The sequence below is a fragment of the Molothrus ater genome, chromosome 1 (assembly GCF_012460135.2).
Source record: "Molothrus ater isolate BHLD 08-10-18 breed brown headed cowbird chromosome 1, BPBGC_Mater_1.1, whole genome shotgun sequence".
Taxonomy (NCBI): domain Eukaryota; kingdom Metazoa; phylum Chordata; class Aves; order Passeriformes; family Icteridae; genus Molothrus; species Molothrus ater.
The window spans coordinates 105,812,162-105,827,960 of record NC_050478.2 but is presented as its reverse complement, the minus strand read 5'-3'; the positions used below and the strand labels follow the sequence as shown (position 1 = coordinate 105,827,960).

Genomic DNA, 15,799 nt, shown 5'->3' with positions numbered 1-15,799 from the left:
ATGCAGGTCTGCATAGGGGAACAATTCTGTGTAGGCCTGAATAAGAGACAGTTTTCCATACAAGATGATTCCATTAAGAAAAAAAATTACATCAAAGGCCAAGGCCAGGTTGATGTATTCACTCTGAGAGCAGTGAGTGCTCTCTCTGAGCCTCAAAATCCCATGGTAGCAAGGCAAACAGTCACACAGGTCCTGTATGACAGTGCACACAGGCCAGAAACAGCAAGCTACGCCAGACTCATCACACTTCCTGTGCTAGCAACAAAGCTTTGTTGAAGCATTCACTTTTGCAACTATGCAAGCAAAAAACCAGGATAGCATTCCTTTCACCAATAGGGCACTACTGTTCACTGCTTATAGGTCTCCCAAGCTAAGAGCATGGAATGTCAAACACTCAGAGACTGAAAAGGAGTTAAGGTCATAAAAGATGTTTCGTGTTACAATTTGCAAAAGCTACGAGCAAGAACAATTATTCATACAGCAGGAGGCATCAGAAATGCTATTTGAAGATCCCCTTACAGCACCACAAGATTCAGACAAGTAACAGCCGAACACATTCTTCCTTACTAAACAAGAAGGGATGCTGGAATTGGCAACCACACAGAGGAAACCATAATGTACATGTACAAAAATTTAGCATGCTTCAAGCAGCGTTCATATTGCTGACTGCCCTTCTGTGCAAGTTGGCAGGCTTCTGAATGAAACAAAATCCAATCAAACAAACATGCAGTGACTATATGTTGTCAAATAATTTTCTGAACGTTCATGAAGTATTCATATTTTAACAGCCACCATCAGCTTTAGCCAAATGCCATTAACCATATGGCTTACTGCAAATAAGATACTTACCCTAACAATTTGTGTATGCTGTCGTTCAACAGCAAGATGAAGAGCAGTTTGCTGGTTAACATTCTGGATATCCAGGTTAGCATTGCCCTGCAAGATATTCAAAACATTAGAGCATTATCACCCCAGCAACTCATCTACAGGCAAGGCAGTCCATTAGGACACCGACTATGACCCTGAATACGATTCCTAGTTAGGGGATTTGAGAACAGAAGAGATTAAATACTTAATTATTCACTGTACAGATGTTGATCTGTTGAATGAAACTAGGTATCCAATTTTTCAGTCTCTCTGCACCATTAGGCCATTGTAACAATCTCAGAGGCAAATTTGACCTTTAGAGCTCAACACGTCCTTCCCTCCTCCACTGCTTCTGCATTGCGACTGCAGGCGTAAAGCAGCCAACTATTTTCACATCAGATGGTTAACCAAAGCATGACATTTAAATCCTCCTGAGAAAAGTCCTACCTGATGCACCAAAAGTTCAGCCACTTCCACATGATTATTAAGAGCTGCCAGATGTAAGGCTGTGTAACCATCATCTTTTTTCTCATCAACAATCCACGGTCGTGGTAGCTTGGACAACAACACACGCATTGCGCTGAAAAGCATAAGCAGAGATGGCATAAACACCCCTACAACGTATGTTGAGTGACAACAGTAGAACATTAATTCTCAGAACTATGTACTAGTGGCTAAAATAATTTTAATCTTTTTTCAAACAGAGAGAGTGGGTGAAAAGCTATACCAACAGTTCCAAAGCAGAATATTTTCATGTTCATTTCCTTCTCATTAAAGCACACAAACAAACTATACAATGCCTGGAACAGTGTGAGGGTTGGGTTTGTTTTTTAGAAGATTGCTATCTAGCAATAAAAATTACATTAAAGAAGCATTCAAACAAACTCTGAAATGTAGAGAAAAGAATTTTCTCCCTCAAAATCTTTATAGCATCCATTAAATACTTCAGTATTTAATGACCAAGTTCCACTACATTAGATTTCTTTAAAATCATCACTTTATAAACTGATGCCATGGGCTGTAACAGTTAAAACTCAGTTTGTACGAAAGAAAATGGAGGAAGATCTCTTAAGCACAGACAAAATAAATGCTGAAACTGTTAAGTGAGAACTAGTGGGATATTTTCTTAAAATATAATGGTTGACTATAACATACCATGGCAGTGTCTGGTAGTCAGGGAGTAGGGTGGGGAAAAGCAACTTGATTACTACAAGTATTAAAGCAGACTAAAATCCATAAAGTCCAAAGTTAACCTTCAGTTAAGGGTATTAACAACACAATGCTAGATAAACAAATTGCTCAATCTTGTATTCTCTGAGAAATACAGTTTTCGTAAGCTTACATGTCTTCACATAGCTTTTGGAAAACATAAGTTACCAAACTTAAACCCCTTATTGTCTTATCTTTATAAACAGCATATGCAGCTCCCTTATGACAGTTCCTTAAAGACAAACACAAAACCAGAAACTGCTACAATCCTGTGCCAAGAAACCTCTTCTGTCATCTGATGTTTCCCTACTGTTGAAGGAACATGATATCTACAGGAGAAACACGGCTTCTGCACAAAATTCAAACTTTTAAAATCCAAATAATCCTTGCTAATGCAAGTGGAAGCACTCAGTCACATAGTGCATTGCAAGGCAGATAATGTATCTAAATTAAAGAGTTCTTCAAGAGCTCTGGTATCAAAAATGTGGGATCTCAATAATCCTCAGAAAAAGCCTCATGAATTGAACCTCTCAGCTTTTACTTAAAAATACCCTCATAAGGTATGAATGACGGCCCCATCAAGTACAAACTGAACTCCCAGTTCATTCCAATCATATGTTGCCTTGAACATCCACACTGAGGTGGAGTAGTATTCACTCCTAAGCTCTCTCTTAGAACAAGCCAATGAGTTCCCTATAAAAAACCCCTAAAAGTTGTGTCTGGGCACAGATCACCCTAACAGGCCTTCCTTGAAAGCAGAGAAGTCTGTGAGGTAACAGTAAGGAAGTGCATTCCTTCCTACTCTCTGCTCAAATGCTCCCAAAGAAGACTCTGCTTAACAAGTATCTCCATGTTCTCCTGCTACTGAGTGCACAACATAAACCTCTGGTTTCACACCTATGCTGCAGCTGCCAGAATGGCATATTAAGTGACACTTTTTTGTCCCCAGAATCAGAGTGTCTACAGGAATGCCAACTAACCAACTGCATTTTCAAGGCACAAGGTCATACGAACCCACAGGAAACCAACTGTTACAAGAAGCATCCATAGCCAGGCTGCTCTGGATGTTTGTCCTCCTCAGAGTGGACAGAAGCCATTTTCAGCCTCTTAGGATTATTTGTTTTCCTGGCAGATTGCTTCTCACTCCCTCACAGTCCAACTTATAACACAGCAATATAAGACAACAACACTTACCAGACTGTACATTGCTCATTGTGAGCCATGGCTCAGTTTCTATTCATAACACTTTCTACAACTCTCTCATGTGCTAGGAAGAAAAGACTAGAATACTTCAGAAAAAAAACAAACAATGGCAACATTAATTCTTTGGGAGATTCACTTATGTGGGATTTTTCAAAGTTAGCAATATAATTTAATAAAACTCAAGTTACCAAAGCTTTATGAAATGTGGCAAAATTAACCAGTATAAAGTTGCACTGATAAACATAGTCTATTTTGTAATGCAATGATGCCATATCTTCAAATCTTGGCACCATCAGAACTGTGTTTAGCTGCTTTAGGGAAGCATGTCTGGAGCACTATGGTTTGCTTGGTATCTGGGCACACAACTACACCAGCCCTTCAGAATGCTGGGCTACTACAAAGCATACAGTCCCAACAGCACAACAAGCCTTCTATAGTGGCTTCCCACAAGGCATCATGTCATGTAAGCTTGTTATCTTCACCTGCCATGCTCAGTGCTTCTAAAGACCCCATAAAGCTCTTATCTACTGTGGATAGTCTAAAAACACAAAAAAAAATTCCTGAAAATTCCCTATGACTGACAGAAGCAATATGACTGTGAGCAATGAGGAAAAGGTGGGGCAACAATAACCTAACAAAACAAAGAAACAAAAAAGACCAACAAGAAATTTTTCTTAAAACTGCAACTACAATTTGAGGAACACTGTGGAAGGGCATCAACACCAATTACAGCCAGCATGTCTCCAAAGTAGCTCTAGTCACTAAACAAGAAACTGTCCTAACCAACTCAATGATATTTTATATCCTTTTTTACAGTAAGGAAATAAGAAAATTGCCAATTCTACAGATACACAAAATTTGAAGTCCATTGACACACTTTATCAGATTTCTCAATATGTAAATGTACTTCAGAAATACTATTGACATTTCTTTAATACACCTCATCTTTGAAACAAAAATAAGAAACCAACTGACTCAGCATTTTGTGTGCTGTGAAGAAAAATCACTCATCTTAATATGTGAATGTTATCCTTACCAGATCCTCTTTCAAATCTTTAGTTTGCTGTCTTATACCAGAAAAAATTTTATCTGAAGTTTGACTGAAAAATATTTGGAGATATTTTGCTTTCAGAAAAATGAGATGCCTGCTACATTTCTGAATGCTTTTAAGAGACCTTGGTCTTACTGGAAAAGCAGAAGGACCACCAAAACAAATAGCATCTGTATGGAATACATTTTTATCTTACTGTTCACAGCAAATCACTGAAGGGTCAGGAACCACTACTCAGTTGTTTCTTTTTATTCAGAAAAAGACTATATCTTTCTTTCAGACCATGCTGTATTACAGGACAGCAGGCTAGGAGGACTGTTTCATGGAATGACACCTTAAAATTCTGCAAGATATTAATACGCTACAATGGTAAATTCAGCTCAGTGGCTGCATCCTCCTCCTCATTAGATGAGAGGTAGTTTCTTTCAATTTTTACAGGATTTTCTAGAGCTCCTGCCAAAATTTTGACAGCTAAGTGGCTACCATTCAGAGCAGCACTCACTGGAACAGGCATACATCATAAAAAGTCACATTAGAGAATTAATGTTGCCAATTACACATAATTCATGATTCACTCTTCCCCATGAAGTATTACAGAAGAAGCTGGGTTGTATTGCTCTGTTTTGAAGACCACAACATAGATGTGAAAACTGGCTTTCATCTTGCATACATTAAACAAACCACAGACTGCTTTCACTGTAGTTGTACTGCAAAGATCAAGAAATAATCTATTAGTATCCCTGATCATGCAAACACCTGAAAAAAACTTTTCAAACTATCATCTTCAGTGTATTCAACTGTAACAGATTATACGGCTGTCTGAGGAGCTGCAAAGATTACTGATGAAATGCTTAAAACTCTTAATTGAAACACTGAACTTATGCCATTACTATGCTATTTGTACATTACTACTAAAGCATCACCAATAAAAAATTTTGTAATAGGCAAGCTTTGGTATTTGTTGGTCTGCAGTATTTTCAGCTTAACAGGAAGCTCATAAAAAGATTTTGGGCCTTTTTTACCTGGATGCCCATTTGCAACTTCTGAACATTTCTAATGGAACAAGAAGATAAAAACTCCAGTGAGAATTGTTGAGGGAGTTATCTGCAAAGCTTTAATAGGGATAAGCAAACTATTGCTCCTTTTCTAGGCGCTAAACACGTGCTCAGTCAAAAAGGACTGAGAAGGCTCATGCGTGCATAGGGGGGGCTGAGATGGAGGTATCTGCTGCTTTCCCAGGTGCAGCTGCTGGGGATACCTTGGCTTATACTGCCCAATTCATCCCCATAAAATGACAGCCTAGACTCTAATAGTTACAAGTGATTTGGTCAAAGAACATCCACTAATATGGTGCTACATTTAATTTGAGATGCAGAAGAGTAACAGCAAATGCTTCTGTTGCATGCATCTTTATTTGATCTTGCCACATGAGTAGCACTTTTTTTTTCTTTCTATTTCAGGTTTTTAGAGAGTCTGGAACCACAGCTTAACCTATATAGGACCATAGAATCACTTGGGTTAGAAGAGACCTTACAGATCATCTCATTCCAGCCCTTGCCATGGAAATTCAGCAGCATGAACTCTGTATTTGCAATATAAGATATGGCACAGATCTGAACAATACACTAATTTACTTTCAGCCACACAGAGCACTTGTTTCAACACCAGTTACCAACATTAGACATACAAAAAAAAATTATTCTTATGATGAAAAGTTAGCATATGGGCATTATTCATTACCAACCTACATATAAAATGTTGTGTTTTATGCAGTACTTTGCTCACAGAATTTTTGCAGATGCTCATCAGTACTATCTGAGAATGCAACATACAATAACAGATCTATTTGGAAAATCTACAAGATAAAAGTACTTGTAAACAACATGAGGCCAACGCCTCATTGTATAAAAAAATTCCAGATTTAGCAGTCTTAACTGCAAAAACATCCTTGCACCCTGTTTTAAAAAAACATGAACAAAAACTAGAGAAGATTCTCTGCAAACAACTGCAATTTGACTGCAGAATGAGGCAAATGAAGAAGGTTGAAGGCTTGTGGAATCGTGGTAGGGTGGATTTGTTTGTTTAGCCTTTCAGGGTGTGTTTGTTAAGGTTTTATAGAAACAAATACTTAGGCAGAAAAAAATAGAAAGGCTACTCCACAATCTGCATAAGCACATTTAACTTAAATTCTACAATCCCACTTTTTTCCCTGCACTTCAGTTCCTGCATTATGTTGTCTGTACAGACACATAATTTTCTAGCAAGTGAAACAACCTGCCAGACTCCTGATTTGGCAAGTTTGCTTTCAGACAGATCAATGAGATATTCCAACCTACCTCACAACTTCATGATCACTAGAAGCAATAGGAGTAAGGGAATGACAAAGCCAGAGCTGCAGGGAGGGCAGACCGCCCTTTCCAGAAGCAAAGTCTTAGATCAGCATAAACTTATCAGCAATCCTCTCACCAGAGGTTGTAATGATTCACTGCACTTTCTATTACAGGTTTCTCTACTTTCATGCCATTCTCCTCCCTCAACTCAGGTTTCCACTGTCTCAGTATGACATGGTTTTATAATGTATTTTACAGTAATCCTGGCTTGAAGTATTCTCCACATACACACGCACCACCTCCACCTCCACATACTCCTCTCCAGACTCCTAACCCTGGCTCAGCTAAACCCATTCACCTGCCTCCTGTTAGAGCCTCAAATAGTTGAAGGAACAATTCAGATTTAAAGATAGCTTCTATGGCAAAGTTTTCTTTCAAGACTGAGTAGTCTGACATGCATTTCACAATACAACAGAAGAAAAACCACATTTTACTAAAACTCTTTCTTGTCCTGTTGACTACCACCTCTGCTCAAAAAAAACTCCCACAAAAAGTGGTCCCGACACAGCATCTGAAAGGTCATCCTCTTCTGCTGGATTATCTCTCATATGGAATAGTACTCCAAGCCTGCTCACTGTGAAGCCAAAGAAACATTTGTACCAACATAGTGCAAGAAGTAACACAGGAGCAGGACAGCACTATTTTTAGCAACCATAAGATCGTAAGTGCACGTCAGCACCCAACTTGAAGCCAAATCAGCTCCCTGATCTGATTTACAGCATACTCACTGTGCAGTACAGAGAACCACTGGAAGAATGAAGAAGGAAGTTTCTATTTCTCAGGAACAAGCAACAGGAAGAGATTATTACCTTAGACTGGTACGACTGAGCACACTGTACCTTGAATTGAGAGTTGCAGATAGAATTCGTATCTGACCAATGGTCTAGTTAGTAAAAGTTTAAGAAGGCAGGCTGTTTCCTTCTTTTTGCTTCTCAGATTTTCAAGCATCTCTTGCTTTTGAAAAATCAGTTTCAATATACATGTAAACAAAGAAACAACGAGGTATATACATTTACATGGAATTCACAAGAACGTAGTGCACAACACTTTGTCTTCAGTGTATAATTATGAAAACAAAGAGAAAAGAAAAAATGTGACTTGAACCAGAAAACAACAGAAGCTACAGGGTAAGCAGTAACCAAGCACAGGATAAAATCAACACAAAAAGAAGCACCAAGGGAAGTATAAATCCAATATACTGGTCTGCTCAGGACTTTGCAATTCACTCTCTACCCTACCATACTGAATTTTGTAACTACTAATTACATCAATATTAATTGAATGGCATTTTGATTTAATAAGTTTGTTTCATTTTAGATTGACATATTTTCACCTTTTTCATCCTTCTTGCTCCCAAACAAAGATTTTGTCTGCAAAATACAAAGTCTCGAAGTATTTGGGTTCCCGACTGTTGTATTTAAATGCTAAATTTCAGTTATTCTTTTTTAAAGAAAACATTGCATATACTCCCCATGAATATGAAAATCTCTCTTCATATTTTGAATGTGCAGTTATTAGTCTTGCCATGAGCCAATTTTGTAAACATGAAAGATTAATGCAATGAGCTGTTCCCTTGATTTCTTCTTTTTTTCTTTTCTTCTAAAACAATTCAGTTTTTTTAAAGAACAGTAGCACCTAATTTATAAATGCATTTATTTTCTTTAGATGCAATTCTATAGATAAGCATTAGGAACAAAATACTATGGCATTATTAAACATAATGGTATGGAATGATATGAATTTACTAATTAAATTTTTTAAAATAATTTCTAACTTGATTTGAATATGGAAATGCAGGGCTACAAATGGGCACTGACTTCTTATTTATAAAATAACTGTATGATTTGCAATTGAAAACTTCGACTGAGGCTGCTCAGACCTTGGGTTAATCGACACGTTAGTCACGGCATTTTTCAGTGATCAAGAAACCAGGTTACACAACCTGCCATGGCAGCGCAGGATATTTATTGTTCTATATCTGTGTGAAGTCCCTGCCTTGTTACTAGCAGGGCTGCCTTTTTTTTTTTCCCTCTCCCACTCCTCCCCCCCCCTCCCGCCCCAAACGTTTCTAAGTATAGTGACAACCTCATCAGGGTTTACTAGTAGCAGCGCAAGCTCAGTGAAAACCTGGGAAATCTAACTGGAAACATGAGAGAGAGCTTTATTTGGCAGTGCTAAAAAAACCTGGGGACAAATGGCTAAGCGGCGGTGGAAGTGCAGGCTGCACAATCAATAGGCAGAGAGCCGGATAGAGGCTCCCTTCGCTGCCGGATCGACAATCGACAGCTGAGAGACTATTTTTTGCAATGGTTGACTAAATATGGTCAGGGAAGAGAGAGGCACAAGAGAGCCTGTTTGCCTGGGAGTGCATGTTTCAAATGCTTAGCTGCCTATAAAGCCGTAACAGTTTTGCTCGTGCCCTCTAAGTGGGAAATACGGTTGGTGACTTCTGTAGTGTGTGTGCGGGAGCCCTGACCTCGCGAGCAGACTTGACCTCTGAAGATGGAAAGTAGCTTCAACACAGACCTGCCTACAGTTAAGCCTGGAAACATAACCTCAAGCAAGAAAAGATGCAGTGCAATATCTAAGGAACTAGAAGAAACCAATATTTGCCGGGGGAGGGGGGAGACGATCGCTATTTTTTTGGTGCCTCTTTCTAATTTTTTTTTTGGAAGCAACTCCAACTTTTGGGGGCTTGGTTTTGTTCTTTTGTTGGGTTTTTATTTTTCTTTTTGCCTGTGATTATCTTCATCTGACAGTGGGCTAAGTTCACCTTCCCTTGGCTTCCTAGCATCTATCCTTGGAGTCTTAACTCTCAGTCCAGCAGACATAAGGTATAATTTCTATACAACATCATCCATATTTTAGCATTCAAAAGAAAGGAAGAAGGTGCCAATTAGGCACTCATCTTCATGCCTTTTATTTTTCTTTTAAGTTTTATCTATTTAAGGTGGTGAGGTACTGTATGCACCGACATGCGCCCCCCCTTGCCTCCCCCTCCCATGTAACGAAGAGCTGATTCAGCGAATAGAGTGAGAGCACTCAGGATGAGATGGCTGCTGCTGATGTGTCTCTAGGTCATTACCTCTCTTCCAACTGCAAATGCTGCATGATACTAAGCTTACAGGTAACAGAACATCAGGAGACCTGCATTATTCTGCACGTTTAAAGGATGCCTATGACTTTCTGCATGTATATCTTATTTACTAGACTGTTTTTTAAATTGTTGTATTAATCCCTCTACTCTGGGAACAGCTTAATTTTGAGTGTGCTAAAGTACCAAGCATTTGTAGTGTAAAGAGCAGGTTGAAAGAAAACAACTGTTAGTCCAAATTTCATAGCAAAAAAAAAAAAAAAAGGAGAAAACCAAAAAAACCAAATCCCAACTTGCTTAGTAGGTAGAATTCTTTTTAAAGAAGATAAACAAGTAAATTGCAATGCCATTAACTGGTTGTTCATTTCAGTGAAAAATATTCTTATCTTCCTATGCACAACTAAAAATGTACAAACTTGAAAAAGAAAACCTTATAAACAGTGTTGTAGTGCAATGCTGAGCTCTCAAATAGGTCTCGGCAAAATTTTCAAGGTGCTTTATATCAGACGTACATGAAAACAGCCTACTTAAAAACTAGAATGTGACTGCTGTGATTCTAATGCTGCATTGCTGATTCTCCTTGTACTACTGTGCTAGCTACTGCTACACTCTGATTTGCTCTCTATCAGCTGCACTAGGTTTTTGTCATGAGCTGCAGAAATTCTTACTTCCTCTGCTCTCAGCTTTCCTTACAACTATTACAGTTACTAATTGTTCAGCTTATTTCAAATTCAGCTTCTAATGCTATACAGACAAAGCTTACTCATTACTGTAACCAAACCAACTCCTGAAATACAGATTAAGCAACCATAAGCTATATCTGACAGTCCTTCAGAAGTCAAAGCTATATTGCACATCAAATATTTAACCACTGCTCCAAACCAAGTCGCACAAAATCTTACAAAACTTAGGCTTTGTTTCTATGAGGGTTTTTGGTTGGTTTGGATTAATTTTTTAGTTAATTATTTTAGCTGTCATAAATATTTCAAGGGTGGACAAGACTTTGACTGAAGCAGGTGAGTGCCAGTTTTAAAAAACGAGAAAAGCTGCTTGCAGAAGTGTTGAATAGGTATTAGCTTTCACATGTGACCTTCGGCCTAACAATCCAAATCCTGTCACAGCAGTTAGAGGTTGTTTTCTTAATTCAATGTCATCATCTTTAGGATAAGCAGGATCACTGGTGACATGTGCTTTTGTGTTTGGGTTGGGCTTTTTGTGGGTTTTTTTTGTTTGTTTTGCTTTATTTTTTGTTTTGTTTTGTTTTTTAAATCACTCTGAAATACAGTGTAAATAAGGATAAACCTGCAAAGAGTTTGCAGAATAATGGATGGGATACAAGAAGCATAGAGGTGGGATTTAGGGTAAGAAAATAAGTTTATAACTGCTATTTTATATCAGTCTGTGCTTCCCTTCAGGATACTAGATGCAAACTGTACCCCAGCATGAAAATCTGCTAGAAGACCTGGGAGGAAGCTGAAGTTTTTACAGTGGACTACAGCTACTAATTCTAAGAAAAGACATTGCAAACCTACCAGCGATTCAACTCTCTACTTAAACACGGTCACTTAGAAGAGCAAGAGGCTGCAAAAATATGGAAAATCACTTCTAACATCAGTGCCATCCCAAAATAATGAACTATGTCCAGCTTTAAGACACTGTGCAGGTAAATTGCATTGCAAAGTTCAGTTAGCATAGTAAGTTTATTTTCTACCATCAGTTTATCAGAACTGTTGTCCTTCCAAAGAACTGTTAGCCAGTTTTACCTAATGACAGCAAGAAAAATCAGCAAAATACTTTTTTGGTTCATCTGACAGGCAGTCAAGCAACTCTGTGTGTACCTGCTCAGAGCACATACTTCTTTATGTACCCATATGAACATACAATGCTATGGAATGTAAAGAAGTATGTATTTTTGGCAGGCAAGGAACGACCAGTAAGAGGAAACTAAACAGCTGCTGGAAGAAACAGGTTTCCCTCTTGTTTGAATGACATTCATGTGACAAATTGGCTTGCTAAGGGTCAGCTGGTATTGCCAAAATAACTCATACTTGTTAGTAACAAATCACAAAACATTAAATTAAGTGACTATAAAAGTGGGTAGGAAGAATTGTTAACAGCTGATAAACAGAATATTAGTTGCAAACAGAATTCAAAGCAAGGCTGGAAATGAAACCTTGAAATGCACCAATTAAGACTGCAGCATAGCTGCAAAATTCATCATTACCAGTACTCCTCACTTCATAGATCTTAAACTAAACTTAAAAGCCTAGTTATCAAAATGCATCTCATAAAAACAAGCCGCTGTTATAGCAATCACAGCCTGTTCTGTGTACTTCAGATGGTAGTATTTAAATTTACATCTACCATAGAACATTAAATCCACAGGTTGCAACTGAGACAAGTATTAACAGCTATGAAATTACAGTGTAATCTACAAAAAATGACAGCCAAAATAATTGAGTATAACTTCTGCAATTTAATAAGACTTAAGTTAACATTTTCTCCAAATCAGCACTTCTTATGCTCACTGAGCTCTTCGATACAAAGTGCAGTGTCAGGTTTATGCACAGAAAGTGACAATACAGAGATTTCTAGGCCAGAGTTGCTAGTCAGCAGATTAAAGCTATTGACAGATTCCTAAATGAAAACACAAATGACAACTACAGCCTAAAAGGTAAGTTATCTTAAATACTCTTTTTAAATTAGCTGAATTTATTTTAAATCCAAATTCAAGAAAATTTGCCATAAAAAAAATTTTAAGAACTACATGAGAAATAGTTCCACAATAGTCTCAAGTTCTAAAAGTGATATTAATTAAAATACACTGATGCATAGCCTCCCTAAGTAAAGATACTCAACATCAAATCCAGGAACAAGGGGAAAATGTGAGGAAAGAACTCCCCACTCATCAATTCAGCCATTTCTATTCATGACAGTAGCCTTCTAAAAGCAGTTATTAAATAGGATATGTCCATGATAAATAGGCACATTTGGCCCAGATTAAAGATTCTAACTGTAGCCCTTTGCTTACTAAAATGTCTGTGAGGAAAAAAACTCCAACCAAAACAAACAAGAAAAATAAACAAATGCAACACACGATTTTTAGATGGAGAACTAATTTTTAAATACTCACATAATTCTCAAACAGCTAATAATATCCACAGCCTGATATTTTTAACACCTGAGACTACATATTAATATATATATATATGCAAGCAGAAATATTACCTTACCTGCTTAAGAAAGCAAAGTTTCAATACTTTTTTTAAAACTCTTTCTCTTAGGAGCAGATATTTTGACACGAAGGCTACAGTATCTTAACATCTAAATTACAACCTGGTTTAGAGTGGGAAACAAATCAAATTGCAGTAGCTTTTCTGAATAAAGCAAGGCCACTAAACTCAGTCATGCTCACAGAAGCAATTTGGTATAACTAGCAGTTTCACTGAGGGGTTAATTGCTAAGCATTTTCCTCTTTTTCTGATGAGTTCCTGCGCTCAGCACCAATTGATTTAGCTTCTTCTATAAAATGGGACAGATTTTTTTAACAGCTTTGATTTATCCAAGAGGTTTTTGGTAACAATTTATCATACTGTGTTCTCCCTTGTATAACATTGCAATGTTATTCTGACACAAAATGACAGTTCAGAGTGATACAAAAGTTAAAATTATATGTTGACATTGCTTCCTGCTAGTTCATGTTAGCATATCTCTAAGAATACATACCCAGTCACTCTAAAATGTCACATCCATCACTTAGATCAGCTGTTCAATTTTAACTGAGCACACGTTGAACTTTGGGCATCTGCTGACACAGTTGTAACTCAAACATTTCAACTGTGTGACTGACAGGGATAACAGATGCTGACATTATCAAATGCTACACGGCTTTTTTTCCACAGCCGTTTTTTGTCCCGATATGGCCAGTACATGAAACTGTATTGCCATCCAAAAGCGCACTTGAGCAGCTGTATCTGTAAAACAGTTCCTCTATAACTGGTAAAAATAGAAACTCATTTTATAGCCATCTTGATGCTTAAGTCCAAGTGACACACCTGCTACATTTCTATTAGGATACATAGTGTTGGGGAATATATTTACATAAATCTTCTCACCATCATCAGACTATGCAACAAACACACGTCGGCTATCCTTGACATACTCATTACTAGAGAATGGTTTGAACTAAGGTTGTCCCCTAATTTCCACTGCAGTCAAAGCTCAGAAAGAATTCAGTATGACATAAAAAAAAAAGCTATGTGAGCTCGCACAATTTTGTATTAAGGACCTTAGTTGAGAAGAAATCAGATGCAACCCGAGATAAATCTTTAAAAGCTGTATTTTTCTGGCATTAAACGTTTTTACGTATGCTATCAAGGTAAAAAATTAAATTTATCCTGCTATATTATATAATCATTCCTAAAAAGTTAATACTAACCAGAGATATAGCAATGGAATTGAAAGCACTTGGCATTTATATTTGTGCTAACCAACTACAGCATAAAAGCAGCTGCAAAAGAGAACCTGCCAGAAAATGAATGAGGAGAAGGGGGGGAGGAGGGTGACAAGGAAACTGAAACGTTCTTCCCCAGTAAAATTTAACATAAAGAAATAAGGGAGCTCTATCTATTTCTGATTGAAACTTTAAGACTACAGTTTCTAACCTATTCTAAAATTTGATTACACTAGACAGGAGAAAGTTTAAACTCTAACTATGATTTGATTTAAGACTCATCCAAATATCTTCAAGGAAATACTCAAGGACAGAACAAATCGGTACAGGCCTTTCTGGTATACAGCTTTTAATTATACCATCTCCAAATTAGGAAAGAGTTAAAAATTTGCATTGACAAGAAACAAATTGTGTAACACAGAAGAAAGCCGCGTGTTCTTTGTGCACTGCTCATGTGCTTTAAAATGTGTTAGTGAATTATAAGCTTCCTGCACTCCAATGCTTTGCTAAAGCTGGTAAAATGGAACCAAATCACCTCTTCAATGGATTTGGTCCCCTTCAACCAGCTGTAGCTATGCATTGATCACTACAGGATTTCTGAGGCTGTTAAAACTGGACACGAAACCTGCTCAGAGCAATTATGTAGTCCTCTCTTCAGTGCAGCTCAACTTCTAGGCAGCCTGAAGATGGAAGGTAACCAGGAGTGTAGCAAATTCTGTGTTCCAAAATTTCAAGTTTGTATTTGTAAATAAATTGCTACTGGTGTTTAACATTTTGTCCATACACAGTAAAAAGCATCTCTTACAATATTTATAAAGAAGATAGGTAAGCAGTGAAATAAACACTTCCCAATGATTTATTGTCTCTTGTATTCTTCCTCAAGTCTGGTGCCCTTTCTAGCAGAACTTACCAAAAAAACCCAAAACCAAAAAAGAAACAATCATGAACAGTACTGCAGGGCAGGTTTACTTTCTGGGCATCCCTCTCCCCTTTTTTATGTTGTACAAGGAAGGAAACTCCCCAGGGCAGGAACTGTACTTGCCATTTCTATCTGTCAGGCACATTATTTACTACTTAAAGATAATAAATTTGTTACTGACCTCAACAACTACAGGCTAATCTGCCACCTAATAATAGGTCTGCTCATGGAGATTATACTCTTCCTCCAAACCAACTTGAACAAAAGTATTCTTCCAAAGCATTTTCTGACATAATACTTTAATAAGAGGTTTTAAAAACAGACTCTCTTTGCACTTAGCTTCAACTGAGCTTAACCTACATTTACTGTCAGAACTGCAAATACAAAAGCAAAAAACCACTTTGACTGGTTTAGAAAATAATTGTACCACTCTCATTTCCTCAGAACTTGTCTCTCTGAGACCTCCATGACAACACAGCCCGTGAGTCCTGCAGACACTTCCTGAAGACACTCATTAACACTACGTAGAAGTGAGAAACCCCACCTCTCAATTAAACTGCTAGAGTTAGAAATCTCACTGCCAACCCCTTCAAACCATCTGCAAATCTAAAAA

The 15,799-nt window shown here is 37.6% G+C and overlaps 1 protein-coding gene and 1 long non-coding RNA gene across 4 annotated transcripts in view; one reads left to right on the top strand and one right to left on the bottom strand.

Annotated features, from left to right (window-relative positions):
- Positions 1-15,799, bottom strand: part of MIB1 (MIB E3 ubiquitin protein ligase 1) — a 77,382-nt gene that overhangs the window by 24,614 nt on the left and 36,969 nt on the right. For all 3 annotated transcript variants that reach the window (XM_036398711.2, XM_036398719.2, XM_036398728.2), the window contains exons 13-14: positions 1,315-1,447; positions 850-936 (exon numbers count right to left, since the gene is read on the bottom strand). In XM_036398711.2, the coding sequence (XP_036254604.1) occupies positions 850-936; positions 1,315-1,447 (220 nt within the window). The remainder of the gene's footprint in view (positions 1-849; positions 937-1,314; positions 1,448-15,799) is intronic.
- On the top strand, positions 9,085-15,122 carry LOC118696553 (uncharacterized). The gene is made up of 3 exons (XR_004981657.2): positions 9,085-9,554; positions 9,656-9,847; positions 11,230-15,122. It is a non-coding gene; the product is annotated as an uncharacterized LOC118696553 (long non-coding RNA).